The sequence below is a fragment of the Heteronotia binoei genome, chromosome 15 (assembly GCF_032191835.1).
Source record: "Heteronotia binoei isolate CCM8104 ecotype False Entrance Well chromosome 15, APGP_CSIRO_Hbin_v1, whole genome shotgun sequence".
NCBI lineage: Eukaryota > Metazoa > Chordata > Lepidosauria > Squamata > Gekkonidae > Heteronotia > Heteronotia binoei.
The window spans coordinates 65831352-65859142 of record NC_083237.1 but is presented as its reverse complement, the minus strand read 5'-3'; the positions used below and the strand labels follow the sequence as shown (position 1 = coordinate 65859142).

General features: G+C 50.2%; 1 protein-coding gene and 1 non-coding gene across 2 annotated transcripts in view; both read right to left on the bottom strand.

Annotated features, from left to right (window-relative positions):
• The window catches only part of ARHGAP27 (Rho GTPase activating protein 27), a 42790-nt gene extending 18514 nt beyond the window's left edge, over positions 1-24276 (bottom strand). Inside the window, exons 1-4 of the mRNA XM_060255863.1 lie at positions 24224-24276; positions 5108-5556; positions 3702-3881; positions 632-748 (exon numbers count right to left, since the gene is read on the bottom strand). Coding sequence (XP_060111846.1) covers positions 632-748; positions 3702-3881; positions 5108-5149 — 339 coding nt within the window. The 5' untranslated portion in view covers positions 5150-5556; positions 24224-24276. The remainder of the gene's footprint in view (positions 1-631; positions 749-3701; positions 3882-5107; positions 5557-24223) is intronic.
• A 2566-nt stretch (positions 24277-26842) lies between these two features.
• On the bottom strand, positions 26843-26914 carry TRNAP-GGG (transfer RNA proline (anticodon GGG)). The gene has a single exon. It is a non-coding gene; the product is annotated as a tRNA-Pro (tRNA).
• Positions 26915-27791: the final 877 nt, after the last annotated feature.

Genomic DNA, 27791 nt, shown 5'->3' with positions numbered 1-27791 from the left:
CCCCACCCTCCATGTGAGGCTGGCTAGAGAGCGACTGGCCCAAGCAGACTTGCTAACCTGCAGGTGGCACCCGGAGGTCTCCTGCTATTACAATGGCTCTCCAGATGACCAAGCTCAGTTCCCATGGAAGAAATGGCTGCTTTGGAGGGTGGACCCCACGGAGGCCTCTTCCCTCCTCTCCTCTCCCCAACCCCCTCCCTCCCTGGATTCCACCCCCCAAATCTCCAGGGATTTCCAACCCCAGGCTCAAGGTCACTCAGTCAGCCTCTGTAGTTCTAGTCCGGCCCTCTGGCTCAGAACTGTTGGTTTGCTGAATGATCATCTCTGCCCCAGACATGGATGGCGTGGCAGCAATAGTGAAAGAGGGGGAGGCTCCAGGTTACGCTTGGTCTCCTGGCTGGGAGAGGAAAGGAGGGGCAGGTCTGTCCACGGGGACTCTTCACTCTGCTTCCTGGGAAGGGGGAGGCAATCAGGTTCTCAGCTCCTTCCCCACCCTGCTAGCTCTAGCCATCCTTCTGTTGCTCTGCGGCTCCAAACCAGAGGCAAGCATGTGAGAGACTGGCAGCTTCCCGTGGCTCCCCATCTTGAGACTCCCTCCTGGCAGCCCAAGGCCCCACAGCTCTTTCCTCACCTGCTCCTCCTCCTTTGGAGGAGAGAAGGCCGACTGGTTGGTGGGCCAGATCCCAAAGGGGCTGCCATCCAGGCTGGACCCACTGCTGGTGCTGCGGTGATGGCCTGGCACAGGTACCTGGACAAGGCAGATCGCAAGTCACGTCTTTGTTTTAGGCTGGTGCTAGGCTAGCGGCCTTTTAGCAGCCTTGAGTTCTGCAAGGGGACGGCTGTCAGGCTACTCTCAGGAGAACAGTTCTCTCTCTCATGCTTGTTCGCAGCCCCCTTACCTTCAAGGCCTGAGTTGCTTCCTCTCACCACTAGAGGCCTGGTGTAGGATAGCCTGCTTCACCTCAGGGTTTGGGATAGCTTGAACATATGAACATATGAAGCTGCCTTATACTGAATCAGACCTTTGGTCCATCAAAGTCAGTATTGTCTTCTCAGACTGGCAGCGGCTCTCCAGGGTCTCAAGCTGAGGTTTTTCACACCTATTTGCCTGGACCCTTTTAGTTGGAGATGCCGGGGATTGAACCTGGGACCTTCTGCTTCCCAAGCAGATGCTCTACCACTGAGCCACCGTCCCTCCCTTCAGCAAAGACTTCTGGACTTGTAGCCAGCATTTAAGGTATAAGATGCTTAGTTTTAGCAACGTATCTCATCTTGACATCTGAATAAATTTCACTGTACACGTGTGCGTTTGAGAGATCCAGCGATGGGAACTTAGCCTGCTATTTTGTGAGTTTCCTGCATCGTGCAGGGGGTTGGACTATATGACCCCAGAAGTCCCTTCCAACTCTATGATTCTTCCAGCTCTATGATTCTATTTCCATACGCTTGATTATTGCTTATTAAAATCTTCTTGTAAGTAAACCTGAATCTTGCGTATTGTTTCCTTGGGATTTCTGCAAACCTGGAGCTCCTGGCCAGAGCCCCAAACACGCCGTGGCACTCAGTGCGGCTGTCTCCACACCCATATCCCTGCGGAGGCCTACGGAAGCTTCACATTGAATACCTGCCCATCTTAAAAGCTCCCAAATACAGTAAGAAAGGGAGATGAAGGGGAGAAATAGAGGATGTGGAAAATTAAAATTTACACTTGTCCTCAAGACTTTGGTCTCAAGACCACTATTGAAAGATATTTTTTACCTGTTGAATTTCTGCCTGCCAAGGAAAGTACAAGAAACCGGTAGAGGGAGGGAGGGGTGACTTCTTACTTAAAGTGATCACCTTCTGTGTTCCTGATCACTTGGTTAGCAGGGTTGCCAACAGGCCTTCAAAAAAAAATGCCCTATCCCTTTATTAGAAGCCTCATCTGTGGGAATGGGGAGGCGAACCTTTTCTCAGCAGGGAGGGAAACAGCATCGCCTTGAGAGGGGTGCCAGCCTCAAGGTGGTGGCTGGAGATCTCCTGGGATTGCAACCAGTCTCCAGGTAATAGAGGTCAATGCATGTGACCAAACCAGAGCATCACCGCCCCCTCCCCCACCGTCACTTCTGAGCCATCATGTCACATTTATTTTCAGCGATCCTCCTCAGGAATACAACTGATTTTCAGATTCAAAAATCAGTTCACTGGGAGAAACTGGCAGCTCTGTATGGCATCCCATCCTGCATGACTAGAACTCCTTCCCCAAATGGCCAGAAGTATCCCAAGCTGGAGTCAGCAACCCTATGCTCAAGATTGACACTGCTTTGCCCCAGAATTATATGAGAAGTTAAATCAAAGAACACAATTTGAAAGATGGGAACAGGAGAGAAGGGACAACTGCCCCTTCCTAAAACTCAGCAGGTTAAGCTCCAAGGTAAGGACTGGTTCAGGGTATTTTTGCTCTTCCAGCACCCCCTCCTCAGCCCACATCGCTCTGGCTGGTAACAACTGAGCCCGGTGGACAACACTACAAGGAGGATTTTGGTTTGGGCCCAGCCAGTCAGCAGCAGTTCAGGCCCAGGCAGGGGTGCCAATCCCCACCTGCCAAGGACAGTCTGAAGTGAGTCAAGTTGCCCCCAGGGAAGGTGCATCAGCCCCCTCTTAATTGTGCCACTCTGCCAGGGTGAATCAGGCAGAGAACCAGCCTCCGCCAAGCAAGAGAGCAGAAGCACTTCCACATAGGATCAGAGTCAGAACTTTTTAGGTAGCGGAGCTTTTTAAAAATTTAGGGGGTACCTGAAAAAGTGCCCCCCCCTTAAAAATCCCCACTATGCCCCCAACCTTTCCTTCCCTTCCCTCCCCACCCCCGCCATGGCTTGAGGGATGCCCCCCCCCATTCAAATTGCAGGGGAGGTGCAGCAGAAGCAGCCCCCACAGGCGATTTAAAGACTCTGCTGACCAGCTGGACAGCGGGGTCTTTAAATCACTGGGAGGTGGGCCTGCACCTCTGGAGCGATTTCAATGGCATGAAAGCAAAACAAAGGGAGGGGCCCTTCTCTGAAAGCCTTCCTGTTTCCTGCTTCCTACTCAGCCTTAAAGGCACATATTTTAAAAACGGACCTGCAGGAGCTCTAAAACTGCATGGTGATTGTGGGGGGCGGGGCTTCCCCCACCGGCCAGCTGGCTGGGGGTGGGGAGAAGCCTGTAAAAACGGGGGATGCCCCGCTGGGACCTGGGGATTGGGAAGCCTATCCTGGCTCCGCCCCCCCCCAAGTCGCCCGTTATTTCCCGAGTCAGACCTTCCAACCCTAGTACCAAATAAAATGGCAAAAATTCTTCAGGCTTTTCTGAAAGGGGCATGTCCAGATATTATCTTTTGATGTCATAATCTGGCCCGGTTAGAATTTAGAAATTAGAAGAAGCAGGGAAAATAAACTTCAGCCACCTTGATGGCATCATAGAAAGAAGTGGGCCTAACTGTCGGGGGGGGGCAGAGGGGGAGCTTCCCTTAGGCGCCACCGGAGGGGGGGGCAAATTGGGTATGGAGTTCATTCTATTCTATGGGCCCATGAGGTAGAATGGGACCATAAGGGGGCGCCATTTTTTAATTTTGCCCCCCCTCAAAAAACATGTAGATCCGGTCCTGCTGGCTGCCCTCAAGTCACTCACTCTGTCTCACAGCCAAAGTGCCCCCATCCCTCCCCTTCCCAAACCTCCCTTACCAGGTCTGAGTCCACCACCAGGGCATCTTGGCTGCTGCCCGAGCCCCAGCTGTGGTAGGATGCAGGCACGTAGGAGAAGGCCGGGAGCTTGTAGGAGCCCAGTGGAGAATAATCTTCTTCAGGGTAGCGGTCGAGTTCGTTGGGGGAAAGGTCAGGGTAGTCAGTTTCTGGAGTAGGAGGCTGAAGAAGAGAGAGTCCTGGCAGGTTTTTTTGGGTAGAAAAAGCCCAGCAGGAACTCATTCACATATTAGGCCACACTCCCTGTCACCAAGCCAGCCGGAACTGTATTCCTGCTCAAAAAAAGCCCTAGCTTTACAGAAGAAGAAGATGATGAAGATATTGGATTTATATCCCGCCCTCCACTCCGAAGAGTCTCAGAGCGGCTCACAATCTCCTTTATCTTCCTCCCCCACAACAGACACCCTGTAAGGTGGGTGGGGCTGAGAGGGCTCTCACAGCAGCTGCCCTTTCAAGGACAACCTCTGCCAGAGCTATGACTGACCCAAGGCCATTCCAGCAGCTGCAAGTAGAGGAGTGGGGAATCAAACCCGGTTCTCCCAGATAAGAGAGCTCTGGCTGACCCAAGGCCATTCCAGCAAGAGGTGCAAGAGGAGGAGTGGGGAATCCAACCCAGTTCTCCCAGATAAGAGCCCGCACACTTAACCACTACACCATCTGGCTTACACATGAAGCAGGCAACTCTGTTCTTCTCAATGCCCTGAATCGTTAAAGACTCTCTCTTCTCTCCTCTGCTATGGCCACACTACACTGAACCCTGCCAAAGCCCAGGCTAAAACCTCTAGGTGTTAAATGTGCTACTGAATGGCGTTTGCAAACAGGAGAGCTCAAGCAAGTGAATCAAACTGCACACTATAGGAGAAGACTCCTATAGTAGGCTCTCCTTCCTTGGAGGTTTTTAAACAGAGGCTGGATGGCCCTCTGAGAGCGGGATCCTGTGAATTTAGGGGGAGGGAGTTGTGAATTTCTTGCATTGTGCAGGGGGTTGGACCAGATGACCCTGGAGGTCCCTTCCAACTCTACGATTCTGTGATTCTAAGACACTCACTCCTCACCTAGGGTTGCCACCCTCCAGGTCAGGCCTGAAGATTGCCTGGAATGAAGAGATCAATTCCCCTGCAGAAAAATGGCCGCTCTGGAGGGTGGACTCTGAGGCATTATTGTTCCACTGAGGTTCCTCCCCAGGCTGCTCTCCCAAAATTTCCTAATGCAATATTGGCAACCTTGCCCTCAATATTCCTGGAGAAAAGTTCTTACCAACTCTGAATATGGAAAATCAAACTTAGCGGTTGCTTAAACCTTGGAAACCGTTCATCATTACCCAGCCACCCACCCTGCCCAAGAGCCAAGATTAATTCCCAACCAGACCACCTCCCCTCCCAATTTACCCTTCGATCCACAGGGCTGAAGGGAGCAATGGCGGGCTGCATCTCGGGATAGCTGAGAGGGTCTCCCGCTCCGGGCGCATCCCACGACGTCTCTCCCGTTGCTGTATTATAGAAGAATACCTGCCCACTGACTTGATCTACATATTGGTCCCACTCTGGAGGTACAGCAGGGCTGAAAGTCAGGGAAGAGGAGCAAGAATGTGTGGGGCTGGCTCCATCGAAAGAGCCATCAAGTGGATAATCCCATGTCGTCTGCCCCGTCACAGGGTTGTAGTAGAAACACTTGATCCGCTTTCTGTGTCTGTGTGAGTCTCCAGTTCGGCAGGGGACCACCAAGGCCCGGCTGAAGGGTACAGTTTTGTACTGGAAGCTGCAGCTGCACTCAGTTCCTTCTGGAGCTCCTGAAGGTTCACATAGATGGGATCCGGGGCTGATTTCTTTGTGTGCGGCTGTCCAACCAAAAGAGAGAATCATCTAGCTGGTATCATCTTACCGTGGGCATCTCGGACAGCAGAATGCTAAATGTCACACAACTCTCAACCTGTCAAGATGGAAAAGCCTAGCTGTAAAAGCTCCTCAGTCTCAGACTGGTCAGGGGACTGAGCGGGGGCTTCGTTGTGGCAGGGGTACTGAAAATTTCCTGCCAGGAGCAGGAACTCCTTTGCATATTAGGCCACACCCCCTGACACCAAGTCAGCCAGAACTGCGTTCCTGTGAATTCCTGCTAAAAAAAAAAAAAGCCTGATTTTTGCCTAGCAGGGGCTCTCATAGGCCAACTGTGCAGAGGTGCATTTTGAAATGAGCAAAAGAAAAGAAGCCAAAAAAGTGCCATCTAAAATGAGTTCTCTTTTCAGACTGGCCAATGGTTTGCTTTAAAAAAACCCCTCATCTTCACCAGCAGCAACCAGGCAAGTTTCCCCAGTCAGTTGGAGTCTACTGAGATTCTACAGTGAACAAAGAGACATTTAGGCAACAAGTGGGCAGAACAGATGACAATTCAAAACAGTTGCTTTGGTTTCCCACCTTCCTAAATTTGGAACATAGGAACAGAACAAAGCTTGGGATGTGAAATAAAGTGCAAGCATTAGACTAAAAAAAAGTTAACTGACCGCCCCCCACCCCACCCCTCCTTTCTTGTTTCTGTTTCAGATTTTTTTTATATGGTGCATTTTAAAATTGCATAAGGTTTGTCTGCAATTTTAGAAAACCTCTGTTACCTCATTATGAGGTTGTCTAACTACTATCACTAAAATACTATCTCTAAATAGCGGGACGATGGTTGGAGGATGGCCTGGGACAGAGATCAGCTCACCTGGAGAAAATGGACACGCTTCTGGAGGTGGACTCCATGTGGCATTCTAGAAGACCTCCCCTCCCCAAGCCACACCCCCTTAGGCTCCACCCCCAAATGGTATTTCTCAACTTGGAACTGGCAGCCTTCCTCAACAGGAAACTGAAAACCCAGCATAATTCATGGGCTTCCTGAGTGGCTTCTGGCTCCACTCACTTCTTTGTACAGCAGACTCATGGGGGGGAGGGGGGAGGTGTGCTCATCAGCCTCCAAGGAACTAAACCAAGTAGGGTTGCCGTCTCCAGTTGGGGGACAGGGGATCTCCTGGTTTGGAGGCCCTCCCCCCCACTTCAGGGTTATCAGAAAGCAGGGTGGGGAACGTCCAGGGTGGGGAGAGCCAGTTTGGTGTAGTGGTTAAGTGTGCGGACTCTTATCTGGGAGAACCGGGTTTAGATTCCCCACTCCTCCACTTGCAGCTGCTGGAATGGCCTTGGGTCAGCCATAGCTCTCTTATCTGGGAGAACCGGGTTTGATTCCCCAGTCCTCCACTTGCAGCTGATGGAATGGCCTAGGGTCAGCCAGAGCTCTCTTATCTGGGAGAACCAGGTTTGATTCCCCACTCCTCCACTTGCAACGCTGGAATGGCCTTGGTGTCAGCCATAGCTCTGGCAGAGGTTGTCCTTGAAAGGGCAAGCTGCTGTGAGAGCCCTCTCCAGCCCCCACCCACCTCACAGGGTGTCTGTTGTGGGGGAGGAAGATAAAGGAGATTGTGAGCCGCTCTGAGACTCTTCGGAGTGGAGGGCGGGATATAAATCCAATATCTTCATCTACCTCACAGGGTGTCTGTTGTGGGGAAGGTAAAGGAGGTTGTGAGCCGCTCTGAGACGCTTCGAAGTGGAGGGCGGGATATAAATCCAATATCTTCATCTACCTTACAGGGTGTCTGTTGTGTGGGGAGGAAGGTAAAGGAGATTGTGAGCCGCTCTGAGACTCTTCGGAGTGGAGGGTGGGATATAAATCCAATATCTTCATCTACCTCACAGGGTGTCTGTTGCGGGGGGGGGGAAGGGAAAGGAGATTGTGAGCCGCTCTGAGACTCTTCGGAGTGGAGGGCGGGATATAAATCCAATATCTTCATCTACCTCACAGGGTGTCTGTTGTGGGGAGGAAGGTAAAGGAGATTGTGACTCTGAGACTCTTTGGAGTGGAGGGCGGGATATAAATCCAATATCATCTTCTTCTTCTTCTTCTTCTTCTTCTTCTTCTTCTTCTTCTTCTTCTTCTTCTTCCACTGAGCACTCCATTATACCCCTATGGAGACCAGTTCCCTATAGGGTATAATGGAGAATTGATCCGAGGGTATCTGGGGCTGGAGAGGGCTGTTTTTTGAGGTAGAGGCATCAAATTTTCAGTATAGCATCTGCTGCCTCTTCTCACCCCCCCCCCCCATTTCAAAAAGATTTGACCAGGGGGTCCAATTCTATGAGCCTGAAGTGCAATTCTATGAGTCCTTCATTATTTCCAATTGGCAGGGGGGGGGAAGCATTTAAAAGGAATGTGGCCCCTTTTAATGTGATGGCTAGAACTTCCTTTGAAGTTCAATCGTGCTTGTTCCTGGCTCCACCCCCCAAAGTCCCCAGATATTTCCTGAGCTGGACCTGGCAACCCTAAAACCAAGTGGCACGAGCCCCAGAGCCTCACTGCTCAGTCGTGAGGAACCTCACAATCATGGGGTTTTATTTATTTTTTACAGAAATGTAACCGCCTGCCTTTCTGCTCCACAAGTGCCCCCTGAAGTGGCTAACAAATTAAAACATACATAATGAAGCCAACATTAAAAAACCACTAAAACCAGCCAAAAAGAGCAGCACATATTTTAAACCAATTAAAATAGGAACTAAAGTACGCACAAGGACATAAGAACAATTAATGTTGTACGTTTGTGTGCACTGTCAAGTCACAGCCGGTTTCCAAGCAAAAGGCTTTTTTGTGAGGTGTTTTGCCATCGCCTGCCGTGTCACAATTCTGGTGTTATCAAAGATTTCAGGTTTTCACGGCTGGTAACATCATTAGGGTTTGTAGAATCTTTCAGGCTCAAGTGCCGTGTTCTACTGGAGAAAGTTTTCCTTCCAGATGTTTCGTTCTCAGCTGCGGAGAACATCCTCAGTGGCGTTGCAGCCGGAGCAGGCGCTCTGACCTTCTTGGCTGCTGTGCATTGAGTGAACACATTCCAGTAGAACACGGCACTTGATCCCGAAAGATTCTACAAACCCTAATTCTGGTGTTGCTTGCAGGTCTCATCCAGACTGGTGCCTGGGCCGACCCTGCTGAGTGTTGATCTGACGAGACTGGGCTGGCCCCTTTTCGTTTAGTCTGGTGGAAGCTAATCAGGACCTGAACGGTCTCCAACAGCTGTTGAAGAGTAATGGAGAACTGCTTAAACCACGCGAGTCAGGCTCAGAGACCCCGGGAGGAGATGGGCCGCAGCCATTTATGCACACAGCACAGGCTGTCCTGGGCAACTCTCACAATCTCCCAGGGTGTTGGCACACAGAAGAAGATCTGCAGGACTTCCGCCCAGAGGTTTTTTTCCAAAACAATCTCACTCATCCACCTGGCAGGAATGAGGAAGTGGCTGCGCAAACCCTCGGCCTACAACGGCAGAGCACTAGAGACACCAATCGGTTCTGGGGCAGCACACAATGCAATTCAGAGCAGAGCAGAGTAGAGCAAGGATGGTGGATGGTCTCCATGCCCACACGCACCTTGTGGTGCCCTCGCAACTCAAGACATGACGCAAAAAGGACATCAGAGGAGGAGCAATACAGTGCTTAGCAGGAATGGAAGGGAAGTCCATGGCCGTGGCTGAATGAATAGGGCCACGGCCATCAGTCACAGGCCCAAGTTCTGTCAACAGCAACTGAAGTTTGGCTCCTGAAAGCTGAGAAGCCTGACTTTAGGCAAGCTCGTCCAACAGACTTTTAAAAAATCTCACTACAGATGCTAACTTTCTGGGGGGCCCCAGTATTTCCCCACTGCTCTAGTCAAGCTGATTCCAGTAAGCCCACTCCCTTTGCACCCTTAGCAAGCATCCCTCCCCACTTCTGGCTAGGACAAAAGGGCTCAGAGATCTCCATTTCTATTTGTTTCCGCTAAAAGGGAGCTTGGACTCTCAAAAGCATCCCCCAGCCTCCCCCTCCTTGGTCTCTAGAGTGCTCCTGGACTCAAATTTAATTGTGCCACTTGGTAACGTGATTGTTGAGCTCACACTTTGTGAAGACACAGTTGTTGTTGTTCAGTCGCACAGCTGAGTCCGACTTTTTGCGGCCCCATGGACAAAGTCACGCCAGGCCCTCCTGTCTTCCACCATCCTCCGAAGTCTGCTCAAATTCGTGTTTGTTACATCAGTAACGCTGTCCAGCCATCTCATCTTTTGCCGCCCCCTTCTTCTTTTGCCTTCTGTCCTTCCCAGTATCAGGGTCTTCTCCAGGGAGTGCTCCATTCTCATTTGGTGGCCAAAGTATTTCAGCTTCAGCATCTGACCTTCCAGGGAACAGTCAGGGTTGAGATCTTCTGCTTTTACAACTGATCTTCAGCTGGCAGCGATCAGCTCCCCTGGAGAAAAGGGCTGCTATGAAGGATGGACACGATGGCCTTGTACTATGCTGAGGCCCCTCCCCTCTCCCAGCTCCACCCCCAAAGTCTGCAGGGATTTTCCAACACAGACTTGGCAATCCTAATTATTGATCCATCTCTTATGCTGACCGGTCTAAAGAGAGAAAGTAGGGAAATGCTTATTTGGGCGAGATCTTTGAAGTCGCTTCTTTCAAGGGGTTGAACTTTTAATCTGAATCAGAGCCTCTTCAAGGGAACATCTGGTTGCTGATCAGCAGACAAATCTCCCTCTAACGCCTGGTTGGCTGGTTGGCTCCTGCTCTACACCAGGTTAACAAATTATAGATGATTTTCAAGAGAACTTGCATTCAAGTCCCTGGCTAAATTTAGGCATCCGCTGTTTACTTCCCCTTCCTGTCCCAGCCCTGTCTGAGTGGGAGGGAGGAGGACACAGCCACACAGAAAGCAGCTTTGGCTCACGAGGGAAGCTCAGAGCTGGAAAGAGCATGCCCGCATGGGCCAGATGAGACACAACATCAGAGTCCTGGGACTAGATCTCCTCGTGTTCCTTCAAATGCGCTGGCTTGACTGCCAGAGGAAGATGAGGAGGAGAGACGTTTGAGTCCAGTGGCACTTTATGACCAACAAAGTTTTAATTCGGAGTTTAAGCTTTCATGTGCAGGCACAAGAAGTTGCTTCAGACCAACATGGCTATCCACTTGAATCTGTCTTCGGAAGGAAGATGATTACTCTGTGGCGAAGAGAAGAAACATCTAAACAGAAGGTGTTCCATTTTGGTTGTTCAGTCGCACAGTCGAGTCCGACTCTTTGTGACCCCATGGACCAAGTCACGCCAGGCCCTCCTGTCTTCCACCATCCTCCGAAGTCTGCTCCAATTCGTGTTAGTTACATCAGTAATGCTGTCCAGCCATCTCATCTTTTGCCGTCCCCTTCTTCTTTTGTCTTCTGTCTTTCCCAGCATCACACAACACTTAAAACACAGCAAGCATCACGCAACACTTAAAACACATTTGTTGTACACAGTCCAGGCTACACTTCTGCTGACCACTGGGAGAAGATGGCATTTCTAAAATGCACAACATTTCAGGCCTGAAAACCATTTCGACTTGCTGCAATTTCATCACGGAACAAATGGGATGCTGTTAGGATTCCTCCTTCCCCCTTCCCACAGAGTTCCTACTAAGGCAAGTAACAGGCAGAAATCAAACCAATACTGTTTCCTTATCACTGTATCTTTGTGGCTGTAAATCCTTCCATGCAGCTCTAAATGGAGAAGGAACCGAAAGATAAGCAGTAGCAGTTTCCTGTAGGAGGCTGGTGCTGAGCTCTCCCAGTCTGCCCAAGCCGACTAACAGCTGAGACCGTCTCCCACTTTCCTGACTCCACGGCCACCTCCAAAGCTGCTGCTGCTCACACTCAGAGGTTAGTTTCTAAGACGAGTGCACCAGCATTTACCTGTTCCTAGAAGCCACATTATTCTAATCCCAGTTGTACAACGAGCAGCTACAGTTATTCAGCAGTGAAATAAAGCAAACGCATTCTGCACATGCCTAGGGACACTCCCCTTTTCACCTGCTCTTGGCTTTAGCCTTGGCATGCTAGGTTCTGGGCAGGCTCAAAGCAAGACACGGATGCAGCAAATCAGCACGCCACCCCTTCCGCACCCATACCTGGGACGAGTCAGAGAGGCGAGGCGATTTGTGCCCCCACAGTGGTTTGGGAACCCCATCGCCCATTGCAGTACACCTCCAGAAGGTCCTCCACACCCAGCACTTCAAGAGGTAGAAGATGGCTGATCTGAGGGGAGAAGAGTCCTCTCTGGCACAGGCCAGCCGAGAGGCGGGGAGAGACTGACAACAGCACGCAAAAAACAAACTGGCCCCTTTGCCTCTTGCACACTTCCTGTTGGGGTTTGTGGGATGGAGAGCTCGCTGTGGCAACGAGAGTGTCGAGCTCTACCTAATGCTCCCTTTTTAGAGCTTCACATGAGCTCACCAAGACTTCCTCTAACAGGGCATTTCCTGCCTCAGAAGTGCTGTGGCTTGAGTTCACCTACAAATCCTACAAAACCTGGCTCTCTCCTCTCCCAGGGCCAGGTAGGTGGGAGACGGGTCATAATCACGCAGGAATATGGGGATGGCATGCTCAGATATGCTCTTTATTCCTTACCTTCTCAAAGAGAGAGATGATGTTTTAGGTCAGCGAAGAAGTGATAAGCCAAGTCTTAAGAAGTAGCTCTATAAATTCTGTTGAGAAGTATATAAACTGGATGTTCAGGAAGAATTGTAACCAGAATGGGGTCAAATTGGAAAATCTACCCCAACTCCCCCCTCCAGCATTTTATAATGTTCCTACAGCTCTTCGCCCCCCCTAAACCGACAGTCAGCTGCTCTCAACATTCTTTCCACCCTTCTGCAGCACTTTCTGTCCTCAACAGACCAGGTTTCAAACTTACAAAGTCACATTTGGGAAGTCCACCTTGTTTATTGGTGGCGTCATCGTGCTGCTTTCAGCCCCCAGACTGGGATCCAGCCAGTTTCCTCTTAGATACAGGGACGATTACCGGATCCACATACTGAGAAGAATTACAGAGAATGGAGAATTTCATTGCATTGCTTTAGGGACTGTCAGCTCCAGGGCAGCTGGGAGGGTGGCATGTTGCAAAGAAGATGAAGAAGATGATGAAGAAGAAGATATTGAATTTATATCCCGCCCTCCACTCCGAAGAGTCTCAGAGCGGCTCACAATCTCCTTTCCCTTCCTCCCCCACAACAGACACCCTGTGAGGTAGATGAAGAGATTGGATTTATATCCCGCCCTCCACTCCGAAGAGTCTCAGAGCGGCTCACAATCTCCTTTACCTTCCTCCCCCACAACAGACACCCTGTGAGGTGGGTGGGGCTGGAGAGGGCTCTCACAGCAGCTGCCCTTTCAAGGACAACTCCTGTGAAAGCTCAGGCTGACCCAAGGCCATGCTAGCAGGTGCAAGTGGAGGAGTGGGGAATCAAACCTGGTTCTCCCAGATAAGAGTCCGCACACTTAACCACTACACCAAACTGGCTCTCAATCAAAGGAAGGAAAACTATGCCAAGTACGCTGCTTTCTAGCACTCCTTACAGTTACTCTCCTTTAATTTCTTTACAGATGCCTCAGGACACTTAGAATCATAGAATCACAGAGTTGGAAGGTGCCTGCAGGGTCATCTAGTCCAGCCCACTGCACAATGCAGGAAATTCACAAATACCTTTCCCCTACAGCCCCAATGAACCCCTACACCTCCATGCCCAGAAGATGGCAAGAAACTGGCCTGGAGAAAAATTGCTTCCTGATCCCAGAGTGCATTCAGTTTTTCCCTGGGCATGTAAGAAAGGGTCACAAGAACTAAGCAGTGATGCAGCCCTTCCTGCCCTCCTTCTCATAATCTGCCCAAGTTCACAGAATCAGCATTGCTGTCGGATGGCCCTCTAGCCTCTGTTTGGAAACCTCCAAGGAAGGAGAGCCCACCACCTCCCCAGGAGGAAGCCAGTTCCACTGAGGAACCGCTCTAACGGTCAGGAAGTTCTTCCTAATGTTTAACTGAAAACTCCTTTGATTTAATTTCAACCCGTTGGTTCTGGCCCGACCTTCTGGGGCAACAGAAAACAGCTCCACACTACCGTCTATATGACAGCCATTCGATTACTGGAAGATGGTGATCATATCATCTCTCAATCATTTCCTCTCCAGGCTGAACACACCCAGCTCCTTCAGCCCTTCCTCGTAAGACTTCGTCTCCAGACCCCTCACCATCTTTGTTGCCCTCATCTGGACACGTTCCAGCTTTTCTAAATCCTTCTTAAACTGTGGTGCCAAAACCTGAACATAATATTCTAGATGAGGTCTAACCAGAGTAAAGCTATACTATCGCTTTTTGTGATCTGGATACTATACTTCTGTTGATACAGCCCAAAATCACACTGCTGACTCATGTTCAGCGTATGGTCCTCTAAGACCCCTAGATCCTTTTTGCACAGACTACTGCCAAGATAAGTCTCCCCCCATCCTATAATGATGCATTTGGTTTTTCCTAACTAATTGCAGAACTTTATGTTTATCCCTGTTAAAATTCACTTTGTTTTAGCCCAGTTTTCCAGCCTGTCAAGATCATCCTGTATCCTGACTCTGTCTTTTAGCATTTTAATAGGCATCCCTTCTCTTCCTTGAAGCAAATCATTTATAAAGATGTTGAACAATCTACTTGTCGCTCCTCTCCTCTGGATCTGTTCTACACAGGAGGCTGCACAAAGGCGGAAGCGAACAATTCAATCCATGAAACTCCTGCTTCCCTCTCTCGGTTTAAATGCTGTATTAGCCTGAGCTGAACCCAGCCATTGACCACGAACAACCACATGGGGAAGCCGGGAAAATTCCCTCCCTATTGGCTCAGCCCTACAATAAGATTAACACAATATACACAAGACCTCTGGAAGGAAGGCACCCACCCCTCTCTAGGGATGCCACAGTCTCCTCTACCGCAGAACAGTTCTTGAGGTTTCGTGCTCTGCCTGGTACATCTTGTGAAGCCAGCCAGGTCTCACTCATAAAAAGAAATCACTTCCTAAGGTATTTTCTCTCAGACAAGGCTCACAAGTGCCTCCCCACCCCCCCAAAAAAATGTTTTTTCATGCAAATGTAAGGAACACACAATGTCTTGTTTTTTTGCATGCTGTCCCAGATTAGAAACATTTCAAGTACTCTCAAAACTTGTGCATAAAGGAGATTTATACCATGGTTACTCCACTGAAATCACTGGATTTAGAACCCTCCCCACTGACCTCTGATCAGCAGGTTTCTGAAATCCATACTGCAAAGAAAGACTCCGTTAATAACAGTGGAAATGGGCCAGCTGCAAGCATCAGAAGCAAGCGTTCACTCACCTTCTGAAAGAAGCACCACTCTCGCTTACCACCCACTACCTCCTGAAGGCAGGCACAGTTTCCTTAAACCTCCATCAAGCTATTTTCCAAAGCCACAACAAGGTTGCACAAATTACTACATACCCAAGGAGTTAAAAAAAAACCAGACTACAAGAGGCCTCCAGCACTGGCCAGCTCACCTAGCTGGATTTTTCAGCAAACAGCCCCACCTTCTGGGACAGGTAAAGCAAGCCAGGTCATTTGCATAGGGAAGGAGGGGTCAGTCCTCTATGGCATTAACCCTCTCCTCACCTTAGTCATGCCAACATCAGTTCCTCCTTGGCCACTAAACCACTTCACAGGGGGAAGGTGAGGCGGCCCTTCAGCCACAGGAACAGTTGTAGCTTTCCAACATGCACCAGCTGCCACTCTTCCCTGGAAGTCAGAGTTGACAGAGGGACGGTGGCTCAGTGGTAGAGCATCTGCTTGGGAAGCAGAAGGTCCCAGGTTCAATCCCTGGCATCTCCAAAAAAAGGGTCCAGGCAAATAGGTGTGAAAAACCTCAGCTTGAGACCCTGGAGAGCTGCTGCCAGTCTGAGAAGACAATACTGACTTTGATGGACCAAGGGTCTGATTCAGTAGAAGGCAGCTTCATGTGTTCATATAACTACAACCCAGCACCACACCTGTGTTTTCAGTGTTTTCCCCACTCTCACTTGCTCTTATGCAGAATTAAAGCCAACAAAGAAGAAGAAGACTGTAGATTTATACCCCGCCCTTCTCTCTGAATCAGAGCAGCTTACAATCTCCTATATCTGTGTGTGTGCGGGTCAGCTGATAACATATTTTTGGCACCATAAAATGTGGCTCTGAGCATTGGAATGGTTGGTTCTTCTAAGTATAGAGAAAATGAAGGAGCAAGAGGAAGGATATGAGAGGGGTTTTAAAAAAGACAAGTAAAAGGGGTGGTTGGAAGACCCATCAGCTCCCGGTCGAAATGCAAATGCTTGGGATCATCAATTGAACGGTTCAGGCTCAGTGGCATTGGAAGGGCCAGCAAATTTCTGGCGAGCAAAAGGAATGGCTTCACAAAACCAGGCTAGGATGTCAGATTAAAGACCAACAAGAGTTTAAAGGTATAACGTTTCCAGAGTCCAAGATCCCTTCGTCAGACTGCCGAATCCACTGTGACTCCCCTCTGAAAAGCCTGGAGGCTCTGCTGACTACCTGAGGCTTTTCCTCCTCTAAGAAGACAGCAGCTACGAGCATCTCCCCCTCCACAGCTGCATCCTGTGCATGTTTCAGTTGGGGTTACACCCTGCATTTGATCCAGGGTTGCCCCTTTAATATCTGTTTGATCTGCAGCAATTAACAGGTGATGCTATTTAGCTTCCAGACATGAAAAACTCCCACAGCCCATTTCTGCATTTTAAACTCCTATTAAAGGGACAGGACATTTTCTTTTCCTGGCCAGCTGGCAACTTTCACTTGCTCTTACGCAGAATTAAAGCCAACAAAGAAGAAGAAGACTGCAGATTATACCCCGCCCTTCTCTCTGAAGAAGAGACACAGAGCGGCTTACAATCTCCTATATCTTCCTCCCTCCACAATCAAACCCAGTTCTCCCAGATAAGAGTCCGCTCACTTAACCCCTGTGAGGTGGGTGGGGCTGAGAGAGCTCTCACAGCAGCTACCCTTTCAAGGACAATTCCTGCGAGAGCTATGGCTGACCCAAGGCCTTTCCAGCAGGTGCAAGTGGAGGAGTGGGGAATCAAACCCGGTTCTCCCAGATAAGAGTCCGCACACTTAACCACTGCACCAAACTGGCTCTCTTACAAACACCCTATGGGGTGGGTGGGGCTGAGAGAGCGCTCACAGCAGCTACCCTTTCAAGGACAATTCCTGCGAGAGCTATGGCTGACCCAAGGCCATGCCAGCAGGTGCAAGTGGAGGAGTGGAGAATCAAACCCGGTTCTCCCAGATAAGAGTCCGCTCACTTAACCACTGCACCAAACTGGCTCTCTTACAAACACCATGTGGGGTGGATGGGGCTGAGAGAGCGCTCACAGCAGCTACCATTTCAAGGACAACCTCTGCCAGAGCTATGGCTGACCCAAGGCCATGCCAGCAGGTGCAAGTGGAGGAGTGGGGAATCAAACCCAGTTCTCCCAGATAAGAGAGCTCTGGCTGACCCAAGGCCATTCCAGCAGCTCCAGGTGGAGGAGTGGGGAATCAAACCCAGTTCTCCCAGATAAGAGTCCGCTCACTTAACCACTGCACCAAACTGGCTCTCCTTCCTCCACAACAGTCATGTACGGGGGGGGGGGGGTAGCATTCCTAATTTTAAAAACCCTGTGGCTTCTAGAAATCTTTCAATTTAGAAATTAAACACTGCTTGTAATAAAGACAGGAAGAAAAGGAAAGATCAGAATGTGCCTGAAGGAAGATGAAATCCTCTGCCAGTCATTTTCAGCTTCAAGAGAGAGCCTCAGGAAATCTTATTGGTCCCAGAACGCTGCAGAACTGTTTGCACAGCTCTGCTGCCCTGCCTCGCCCTGCCCAGCCCCAGCTGCACACCGCAGGAAGGGAGGGGCCCAGAAGCTCTTGTCCGAGCCCCAGCCCAGCCCCCAACCCTGCCATCTCTTTGCATACTTTACGGCCTCTTCATAGGTTAAGAACAAAAAATATCAGGGATCCACAGCAGTGGCATTTTGCTTACTCATAGCAATGACCTTCAAATGCACGGGGGAAATTCGCATGCATGCCTGTTTCTTTCAAGGTTTGGGTGGCGGAACTGCAATGCCTCCAGAGGAACCCAGGAGGCCCTTTGGGTGTTACTTCCCTACAGCGAAGGGATGCCGTTTTCAAAGACAGATCCCCACAACAGTAACTTCTCACAATAGTCTGTGGCTATGGCTTGGCTAGCTCAGGCTAACCCAATCTCACCAGATATCAGAAGCGAAGCAAGGTCGGCCCTGGGCAGTATTTGGAAGGGAGACCTCCAAGGAATACCAGGGTCACCATGCAGAGGCAAGCAACAACAAGTCACCTCTGAACGTCTCTTGCCTTTGAAACCCTACAGGGTTGCCGGAAGTCAGCTGTTGACTTGAGGGCAAAACCCCCCATAAAAACCCCTTTCCCAGGGTCCCTTCTAGCTACTGGAAGGGTGGGGGAGCATAGGGAAACTCCTGGAGATCTGGGGGTGAAGCCTGGGAAGTCCAGAGACCTCAGTGGGGTATAATGCCTCAGAGTCCGCCCTCCAAAGCATCTACGTTATTCAAGGGAATGGATCTTTCTCGTCTGGAGAGGAGCCGTAACTTGGGGTGAGGGGAGAATCCCCAGTTCCCACCTGGAGGCTGGCATCCCTATGAGGGTGGCAAAAGGCATTTTGTGTTATCCGGCTAGTAAACCCCAGCAGTCTTGTTCCTCGGGTAGTCATTAAATATTTTATCACCGTTGGGTGCTGCTTTAGGCATCCTAATGTCTACTAAGGGCAAGTAATGCTTCCTGCGTCTGAGGAAGTGGTCTTTGGTCACAAAAGGGCAAATGCAGAATAAATTTAGATTCAGGTGTTCATCTGAAGCAGCAAAACAGAGTCTGAGATCAGTGGCACCTTTAAAACCAACAAAGTTGATTCCTGGTATAAGCTTTTGTGATGCAAGCTTATAGGTAAAGGTAGTCTCCTGTGCAAGCACCAGTCATTTCCGACTCTGGGGTGACGTTGCTTTCACAACGTTTTCAAGGCAGACTTTTTACGGGGTGGTTTGCCATTGCCTTCCCCAGTCCTCTACGCATGGAGGTAAATACCGTCCCACCCAGCCTCTATTAAAGGGGCAGGACAATTCCCTAAATGCAGGGGAGAAAGTCGCTTGTTCTCCTAAGCTCTGTCTCTCTCTTTCACAGGGTTCAGGCCAGACGATGGTAGTATCACTTTCTTAGTAGTACTCAGTGGCTACGCTTTCCCCCCAGCAAGCTTTTACCGACCTCGGAAGGATGGAAGGCTGAGTCAACCTTGGGCCGGCTACCTGAATCCAGCTTCTGCCGGAATCGAACTCAGGTCGTGAGAAGAGCTTAGGACTGCAGTACTGCTGCTTTACCACTCTGGTCTTAAAGCTGCCACTGATTCTATGAGCTTTTGTATGCGTGCAGTTGGTCTGAAATCCACCAGGGACAGGGCCTTTTCGGTAATGACGCCTTGCTGGTGGAACCAGCTGCCAGAAGAGGTGAGGGCCCTGCGGGACCTTGGGCTGTTTCGCAGGGCCTGCAAGACAGCCCTCTTCCGACTGGCCTATAACTAACTGACATTGGAAATTTTATGGAAGGTTGTAGTGTATCATTTTGGCAGATCGCTTGTTCTATATGTTTTATTATTTCACTGTTTTAAATTGTGTAAACTGATGTATTTTTAATGCCATTGTTGTAAATTGATGTATTTTTAAGCCAAACTTTATGTTAGATTTTATATGTTGTGAGCCGCCCTGAGCCGCTTCGGCGGGAAGGGCGGGATATAAATTGAAATAAACTGAAACTGAAACTAGAGGTGCTACTGGAGTCACACTTTGTTCTTTCAATTTGTATTTTGTTTTCCTGCTTTCCTGATAAGGTGTGTGTATGGGGGGGGAGAGGGGATAGATTCCAGCTTCTGGAAACTTGCATCTGAAGGCAATCCTGTCGAAAAGGACAAAGGCCAAGAGCTGCAGCTGGATGACAGGCAGGCATTCAGGAAGGGCAGCTTTTCTTATTACACCCAGAGAGAACATTGGGTATGTGTGCCTGTAAAATGGCTACGGAGGTCAAGGTACACCCAGAGCCCCTGCCACGAGGCCACGCCCTGCAGAAGGGTGCAATTTGACATTTGCAAAAGGCAGTGAATTGGTTCAGCCCCAGGGTGTGGCCTTTGGCATGCACACTCGCCCCTTTTGTTTACAGTGCAGCAAGCAAGATGCCAGGCAGTTATGTAAGCCAGAAAAACAGACCAAGGGTCAAAACAATTAATTGCCAGGGCTGTGCCTCCTCTTATCGCTGGGCTGGTTTATGCGGGGTTGACCCTTTTCAACAGCCGCACGCTTGGCCTGATTTTTTCCTCTGGTTTTGTCATATTACGAAAAACTTCTCTTGCTGAATTTCTGCCTGGCTGTTAAAAGCACAGAGAGCAGACTTCAAAGAGGAGATTTGCTGGGCAGAGTGTCTTTCTAAAAAAGTACAGGGTCTTAAAGCTCTTAGAAAATCGCAAGGGAAAAGGTGCTCAACATGGCAAAAACAGAACGCATGATGAGGGAAGCGGTTGCAGTCTAGGATCAGCATAGGGGTACTACATAAACATTCTTTAAATGAAGCAAAGTCCTTGAGGCCAGATGAACTGCATCCAAGGGTGCTAAAAGAACTTGCGGATGTCATTTCTGAGCCTCTAGCCATTATTTTTGGGAATTCTTGAGAGGTTCCTTGTCCTCTTGGAGAGGAGGGACAAGCGGAGAGCCTCAAATCCTGGGGCCAGTTTTGTTCAACATATTTAGAAATTATTTGGATGAAAGAATAGAGAAAATGCATAGTAAATTTGCAGATTATACTAAATTGGGAGGGATAGCAAATACAGTAGAAGACAGAGTCAGGATACAGGATGATCGTGAGAGGCTGGAAAACTGGGCTAAGACAAATAAAATGAGTTTTAATGGGAATAAATGTAAAGTTCTGCATTTAGGTAGGAAAAATCAAATAATGATAGAAGAAGAAGAAGACATTGGATTTATATTCCGCCCTCCACTCAAGAGTCTCAGAGCGGCTCACAATCTCCTTTCCCTTCCCCCCCGCCCCACAACAGACACCCTGTGAGGTAGATGAAGATATTGGATTTATATCTTGCCCTCCACTCCGAAGAGTCTCAGAGCGGCTCACAATCTCCTTTCCCTTCCTCCCCCACAACAGACACCCTGTGAGGTAGATGAAGATATTGGATTTATATCCCGCCCTCCACTCCAAAGAGTCTCAGAGCGGCTCACAATCTCCTTTACCTTCCTCCCCCACAACAGACACCCTGTGAGGTAGATGAAGATATTGGATTTATATCCCGCCCTCCACTCCGAAGAGTCTCAGAGCGGCTCACAATCTCCTTTCCCTTCCTCCCCCACAACAGACACCCTGTGAGGTAGATGAAGATATTGGATTTATATCCCGCCCTCCACTCCAAAGAGTCTCAGAGCGGCTCACAATCTCCTTTACCTTCCTCCCCCACAACAGACACCCTGTGAGGTAGATGAAGATATTGGATTTATATCCCGCCCTCCACTCCGAAGAGTCTCAGAGCGGCTCACAATCTCCTTTCCCTTCCTCCCCCACAACAGACACCCTGTGAGGTAGATGAAGATATTGGATTTATATCCCGCCCTCCACTCCGAAGAGTCTCAGAGCGGCTCACAATCTCCTTTCCCTTCCTCCCCCACAACAGACACCCTGTGAGGTGGGTGGGGCTGGAGAGGGCTCTCACAGCAGCTGCCCTTTCAAGGACAACCTCTGCCAGAGCTCTGGCTGACTCAAGGCCATTCCAGCAGCTGCAGGTGGAGGAGTGGGGAATCAAACCTGGTTCTCCCAGATAAGAGTCCGCACACTTAACCACTACACCAAACTGGCCCTGGATGAGGGAGACTTGTCTGGGCAGTAGTATGTGTGAAAAGGGTCTAGGGGTCTTAGCGAATCATACACTGAACATGAGTCAGCAGTGTGATGCGGTGGCTAAAAAGGCAAATGTTTTTGGGCTGTATCAATAGAAGTACTCGAAGGGCTGTCATAGAGGATGGCAAGCCTGAGTTATATCCTACTGAGATCCCTTCCCTCCCCAAACCCCACCCTCTTCAGGTTCCACCCCTAAAATCTCCAGGTATCTCTCAACCTGGAGCTGGCAACCCCACGGAAAGCCTAGCTCATGCTCAGAGACACGCACTCCCTCTCTCTTGCAATTACATTTTATACTCTAGGCAGCCCCACGTGAAAAAAGAAGAGCCGCCGCCTTGCTGGATGACCTAAATACCCACTGGAATGAAGGCACGGAAACGGCAGGGTGATCTGGCATCACTGAGGCAGCTGGTTCGGGCCCTGAGCTTGGCCTGGCAGCCGGACAGGAGGGCTGTTCCAGTCGTGGCCTAATCCCCAACCCAAGGAAGGCCTCTGAGACAGGCCCTCCCTCTTCTGCTGGCTTGCCAACGAAAGCATTTCCTACTGTGGTGGCAAAGGTCTCCAGCAGGCCTGCGGGAGGAGGGGGGGACGGGGAATGTCCCATCTGCTTCTTAGATGCTTTGTGTGCAGAAATGGGCACCTGAAGCTTTTCATGGCCTGGCAAAGAACAACAGTATCTGATAAACAATATCCTATTAAGCCTCACTTTTCTCCATGCCAGTCTCCAGGTGGTACCTGGGGATCCCCTGGAATTCCAGCTCCTCTCCAGAGATCAGCTCCCCTGGAGAAAATGGATCTTTTGGAGAGTGGACTCTGGGGCATTGTACCCCAACGAGGAGGTCCTGGTCCAACCCAGGCTCCATCTTCCAATCTCCTGAAGCTTTCCTCCCTGGAGCCGGCAATCCTGCCCCCACTCCCTGCCTCCCTCTCTGTACCTAGAGGGGAGCAGCCCCGCTCCTGCACACTGATATCGTTTGGGGGCTTTTGCAAAGAACTCCATGCCTCCGAGCACCAACACAAGCAGCCTCTTCTGCACAGCCCAAAGGCTTGCAAGGGCACATCCCTGAATGCTGCGGGGCGGGTGGGTGTGGGGAGTACACAGGACCTGTAGGCAGGATCCTGGGGAGTCGTGGGCACTTGGCTATGCTGCTTCGAATGTCCCCCAGAGGGCTCAAGCCTCAGAGAAGTGCTGCCCCCTGCAGGGAAGCGAGTCTGCAGCAGGAAAGAATCAGGTCCCAGTGTCTTTACACAGCCTAGAAACTCCTCTCCCTGCAGAACTAGCAACAGTAGTTTAGCAGGAACAGTTTAAATGAGGATGTTGTCTATATGATCAGAGCCAGTTTGGTGTAGTGGTTAAGTGTGCGGAGTCTTATCTGGGAGAACTGGGTTTGATTCCCCACTCCTCCACTTGCACCTGCTAGCATGGCCTTGGGTCAGCCGGAGCTCTGGCAGAGGTTGTCCTTGAAAGGGCAGCTGCTGTGAGAGCCCTCTCCAACCCCACCCACCTCACGGGGTGTCTGTTGTGGGGGGAGGAAGGGAAAGGAGATTGTGAGAGCCAGTTTGGTGTAGTGGTTAAATGTGCGGACTCTTATCTGGGAGAACCGGGTTTGATTCTCCACTCCTCCACTTGCACCTGCTGGAATGGCCTTGGGTCAGCCATAGCTCTGGCAGAGGTTGTCCTTGAAAGGGCAGCTGCTGTGAGAGCCCTCTCCAGCCCCACCCACCTCACAGGGTGTCTGTTGTGGGGGAGGAAGGTAGAGGAGATTGTGAGCCGCTCTGAGACTCTTTGGAGTGGAGGGAGGGATATAAATCCAATATCTTCTTCTTCTAAAATATGGAGTTCTTGCCTGGCTCATTGGAGCCAGGAAGACTGAGCTTGGGGACTCAGGAACAATAGGCAGCACGATCCAAATCCCTGCTGCCCTGCTCCAATCACAAGCTGGTTTGAATGGTCCAATAGCATGCTAGCGCAGGAACACTGAGTGTATATCTATTGGCCCAGTTTTCAGTCTTTTGAATGCAGCGCTATGCTATGCTGTATCTAATAAAAGAGGTATGATCACTATCACCTCACCTCATCATTGAGTGGAACCCACTATATTACAGAGGCCCAGCATGGAAAAACAGTGATGGGAAGATGGCGCTGTTGCATTTCTGCCTTTCTTGCAGGCATTGCTCCCTGGGAAGTTTCCCGGGCAAAAATTCTACTCTCTGAGTTACTGGCATTAAAGTTGTGAGCGAGCAATTTGGCTACTGCAGGAATTAGTTTGCTCTGGGACCGTCCTCCCTGAGCTGAAAGAAAAATGTGTGAGCCAGCGGCTAAAGAACTGTGAGCTAGCTTACTCTAACTCAGCTTAGAGGGAACATTGCTTGCAGCTAGGGTTGCCACTTGCCAGCCCCAAGGTCCCAAGCAGGGGGATCCGCTGATTCCAGGAGTTTCTGGCTGGCGGGGAAACCCTGCCCCGTCATTGCATCAGTCATGTGGGGAGCAATCTGGTTTCTGGGCAAATTCTATGGTTTAAGCCTAATTTAACCATAGAGTTTGCCCCCAAACCAGAGCACCTCTGCATGATGCTCCCTGCGGGTGATGTAATCACATTGGGGGCAGGACATAATGTCCCTGCTTACCTTCCGGATGTTTTCCAAATCTCCCTGCTGAACCAGTGAGGAAACCTGGCAACTCCAGCGTTGCCAACAAACTGGGGGAAAAAAATATCCTGTCCCTCTAATAGAGGCTAAATAGGATTTTACTAAGTGATGTGATTTACCTGCATGTCATGAAACGCTTCAGCTGCTGCCATTTCCACGTAATGACGGGAGAGAGTGACGTCCCTCTCGTGAAGGGAGAGAGTATCTGCCTGCTTCCGCACTATGTTGACATTAGAGCAAGTGATGCAGAAGCAAAAGCAATGAAGCGTAAATGTTTGGGCGTAAGATTCAGTGCAAACACTTTATGACCCTTGAAAGAATTTCATCAGCCATTAGGAGTGTCCCAACCTGGATGTGGAGACTCCACTATGATTTGGATGTGTTTAAAAAGGAGTGGAAGAAATTTAGAGGATATATAAAGCAAGAGTGGAATGTAAAAAGATATTGGACAATTCTTTAATATGAATGTGAGAAAAGAAAGACACCCTCCAAAGCAGCCATTTTGTCTGGGGGAGCAGATCCCCCACCCAGCAACCTAATCTTAGTGTAATCTTCCCCCCCCCCCAAAAAAAAAATGATTGTAGTTTGGAGATGAGCTGCCCCCTGGAATCTGTCTGGCATCCCTAGCCTAAGAAGAGTACGTGCGTCTCCCCCAGGGTCACTTTCTAACCCATCCTATACCCCACGGGTTCTGCTCAAGGTCAGGCCAGGGAACCAGTCTCCACATCCAACAGTGGGAGGACTCAGTTCTCTGCAGGTGAGACTGGTTGCTGGCGCCGGCCGTTACTTTTTTGTGCCCTTCCTAGAGGGGCCCACTCACTCAAACTGCGCAGAACAATTGACAGATGTGGCCACAACTGTCAAATATTTCTGATCCCCGAGTTACCAACTGATGTAGAGGCAACAAATGTCCCACCCTTTTAAGGGAAACTTGATGCTATTCACCCAGGGATGTCATTTACCTCCGGGACACCTGCCTGCCCTCATTGCCACACATGATGCCTCTACTGAAGGGAGAGGACGTTTTATTCTAGGTCGCATGGAACCCTGCTGCTTCCTAGGCGTCAGCAGCATTGCTTAGAGTTCCCAAATCCACACCACACACACACAAGGAGCTTGGCCTTCTATTTGGGAGCACCCCAAAGGGGGAATGCCCCCCATGGCTGCTGAGTTCAGGGCTGCCAACAAGCCTGGAGAAAAGTGCCCTCTTCCTTTAAGGAACAGCCACTCAGTAACTTAGGGTTGCCAAGTCCAATGCAAGAAATATCTGGAGACTTTGGGGGTGGAGCCAGGAGACTTTGGGGGTGGGGCCAGGAGACGTGGGGGCGGAGCCAGGAGCAAGGGTGTGACAAGCATAATGGAACTCCAAGGGAGTTCTGGCCATCATATTTAAAGGGACAGCACACCTTTTAAAATGCCTTCCTTCCATAGAAAATAATGAAGGATATCGGCACCTTCTTTTGGGGCTCATAGAATTGGACCCCCTGGTCCAATCCTTTTGAAACTTGGGAGGTATTTGGGGGAGAGGCACTAGATGCTATACTGAAAATTTGGCGCCTCTACCTCAAAAAACAGCCCCCCCCCCAGAGCTCCCAATACCCGCAGATCAATTCCCCATCATTCCCTATGGGAATCGTTCATGGAGGTGCATAATGGCTGTGGGGGTGGGGCTTCCCCGCTGGCCAGCTGGCTGGGGGAGGGGGGAAGCCTGTAAAACCAGGGAATCCCCCGCTGGGACCTGGGGATTGGGAAGCCTACAGTAACTGGAGATGGGCGGGCAAGCTGTTCATGACGTGGCGGTGATATGAAGGTCCGTCTATTGATGTGGTGGGATCCAACCCCCTTCCCAGGGCCGGATCTAGGGGTGGGGCAGACGCTTGCCCCGGGCACTGCCGGGGGTGTGTGCCAAATCGGGTATGGAGTCCATTCTATTCTATGGGCCCATAAGGTCCATTTTTTAATTTTGCCCCCCCCCTCAAAAAACATGTCAATCCAAGTCCTGCCCCTTCCTGAGATTCCTATTTGTCCAGAGCTTTAGCTGTACTTAGCTATTCGGAGCCCTTCGACGGAGCTCTTTGAACTCTCCCCAGCTGCAATTAAGTGGATTGAAAACTTAGACATGAGTATTTAAGGGGATTGCACAACTGGTCTGCAGCATGCCAGGCGTATCAACTTGGTTACATATTTTATATTATTATACGCTTCCTGTATACATTATACTTAATTTATCTATTTATAATAAATTATTTCGTTGTTTCCCTCTCTCACAGATCGTGGCTCCCAATATGCAGGTTTTTACCACCAGCTCTGTCTTCTATGCAACTTATATATATATATGAAGCTGCCTTCTACTGAATCAGACCCTCCTTGGTCCATCAAAGTCAGTATTGTCTTCTCAGACTGGCAGCGGCTCTCCAGGGTCTCTAGCTGAGGTTTTTCACACCTATTTGCCTGGACCCTTTTTTGGAGATGCCGGGGATTGAACCTGGGACCTTCTGCTTCCCAAGCAGATGCTCTACCACTGAGCCACAGCCCCATTCATGGCTCTGCAGGGTCTCCAGCTGAGGTTTTTCACGCCTATTTGCCTGGACCCTTTTTTGGAGATGCCAGGGATTGAACCTGGGACCTTCTGCTTCCCAAGCAGATGCTCTACCACTGAGCCACAGCCCCATTCATGGCTCTCCAGGGTCTCCAGCTGAGGTTTTTCACGCCTATTTGCCTGGACCCTTTTTTGGAGATGCCAGGGATTGAACCTGGGACCTTCTGCTTCCCAAGCAGATGCTCTGCCACTGAGCCACAGCCCCATTCATGGCTCTGCAGGGTCTCCAGCTGAGGTTTTTCACGCCTATTTGCCTGGACCCTTTTTTGGAGATGCCAGGGATTGAACCTGGGACCTTCTGCTTCCCAAGCAGATGCTCTGCCACTGAGCCACAGCCCCATTCATGGCTCTCCAGGGTCTCCAGCTGAGGTTTTTCACACCTATTTGCCTGGACCCTTTTTTGGAGATGCCGGGGATTGAACCTGGGACCTTCTGCTTCCCAAGCAGATGCTCCACCACTGAGCCACAGCCCCATTCATGGCTCTCCAGGGTCTCCAGCTGAGGTTTTTCAGACCTATTTGCCTGGACCCTTTTTTGGAGATGCCGGGGATTGAACCTGGGACCTCCTGCTTCCCAAGCAGATGCTCTGCCACTGAGCCACAGCCCCATTCATGGCTCTCCAGGGTCTCCAGCTGAGGTTTTTCACATCTATTTGCCTGGACCCTTTTTTGGAGATGCCAGGGATTGAACCTGGGACCTTCTGCTTCCCAAGCAGATGCTCTACCCCTGAGCCACAGCCCCATTCATGGCTCTTTAGGGTCTCAAGCTGAGGTTTTTCACGCCTATTTGCCTGGACCCTTTTTTGGAGATGCCGGGGATTGAACCTGGGACCTTCTGCTTCCCAAGCAGATGCTCTGCCACTGAGCCACAGCCCCATTCATGGCTCTCCAGGGTCTCCAGCTGAGGTTTTTCAGACCTATTTGCCTGGACCCTTTTTTGGAGATGCCG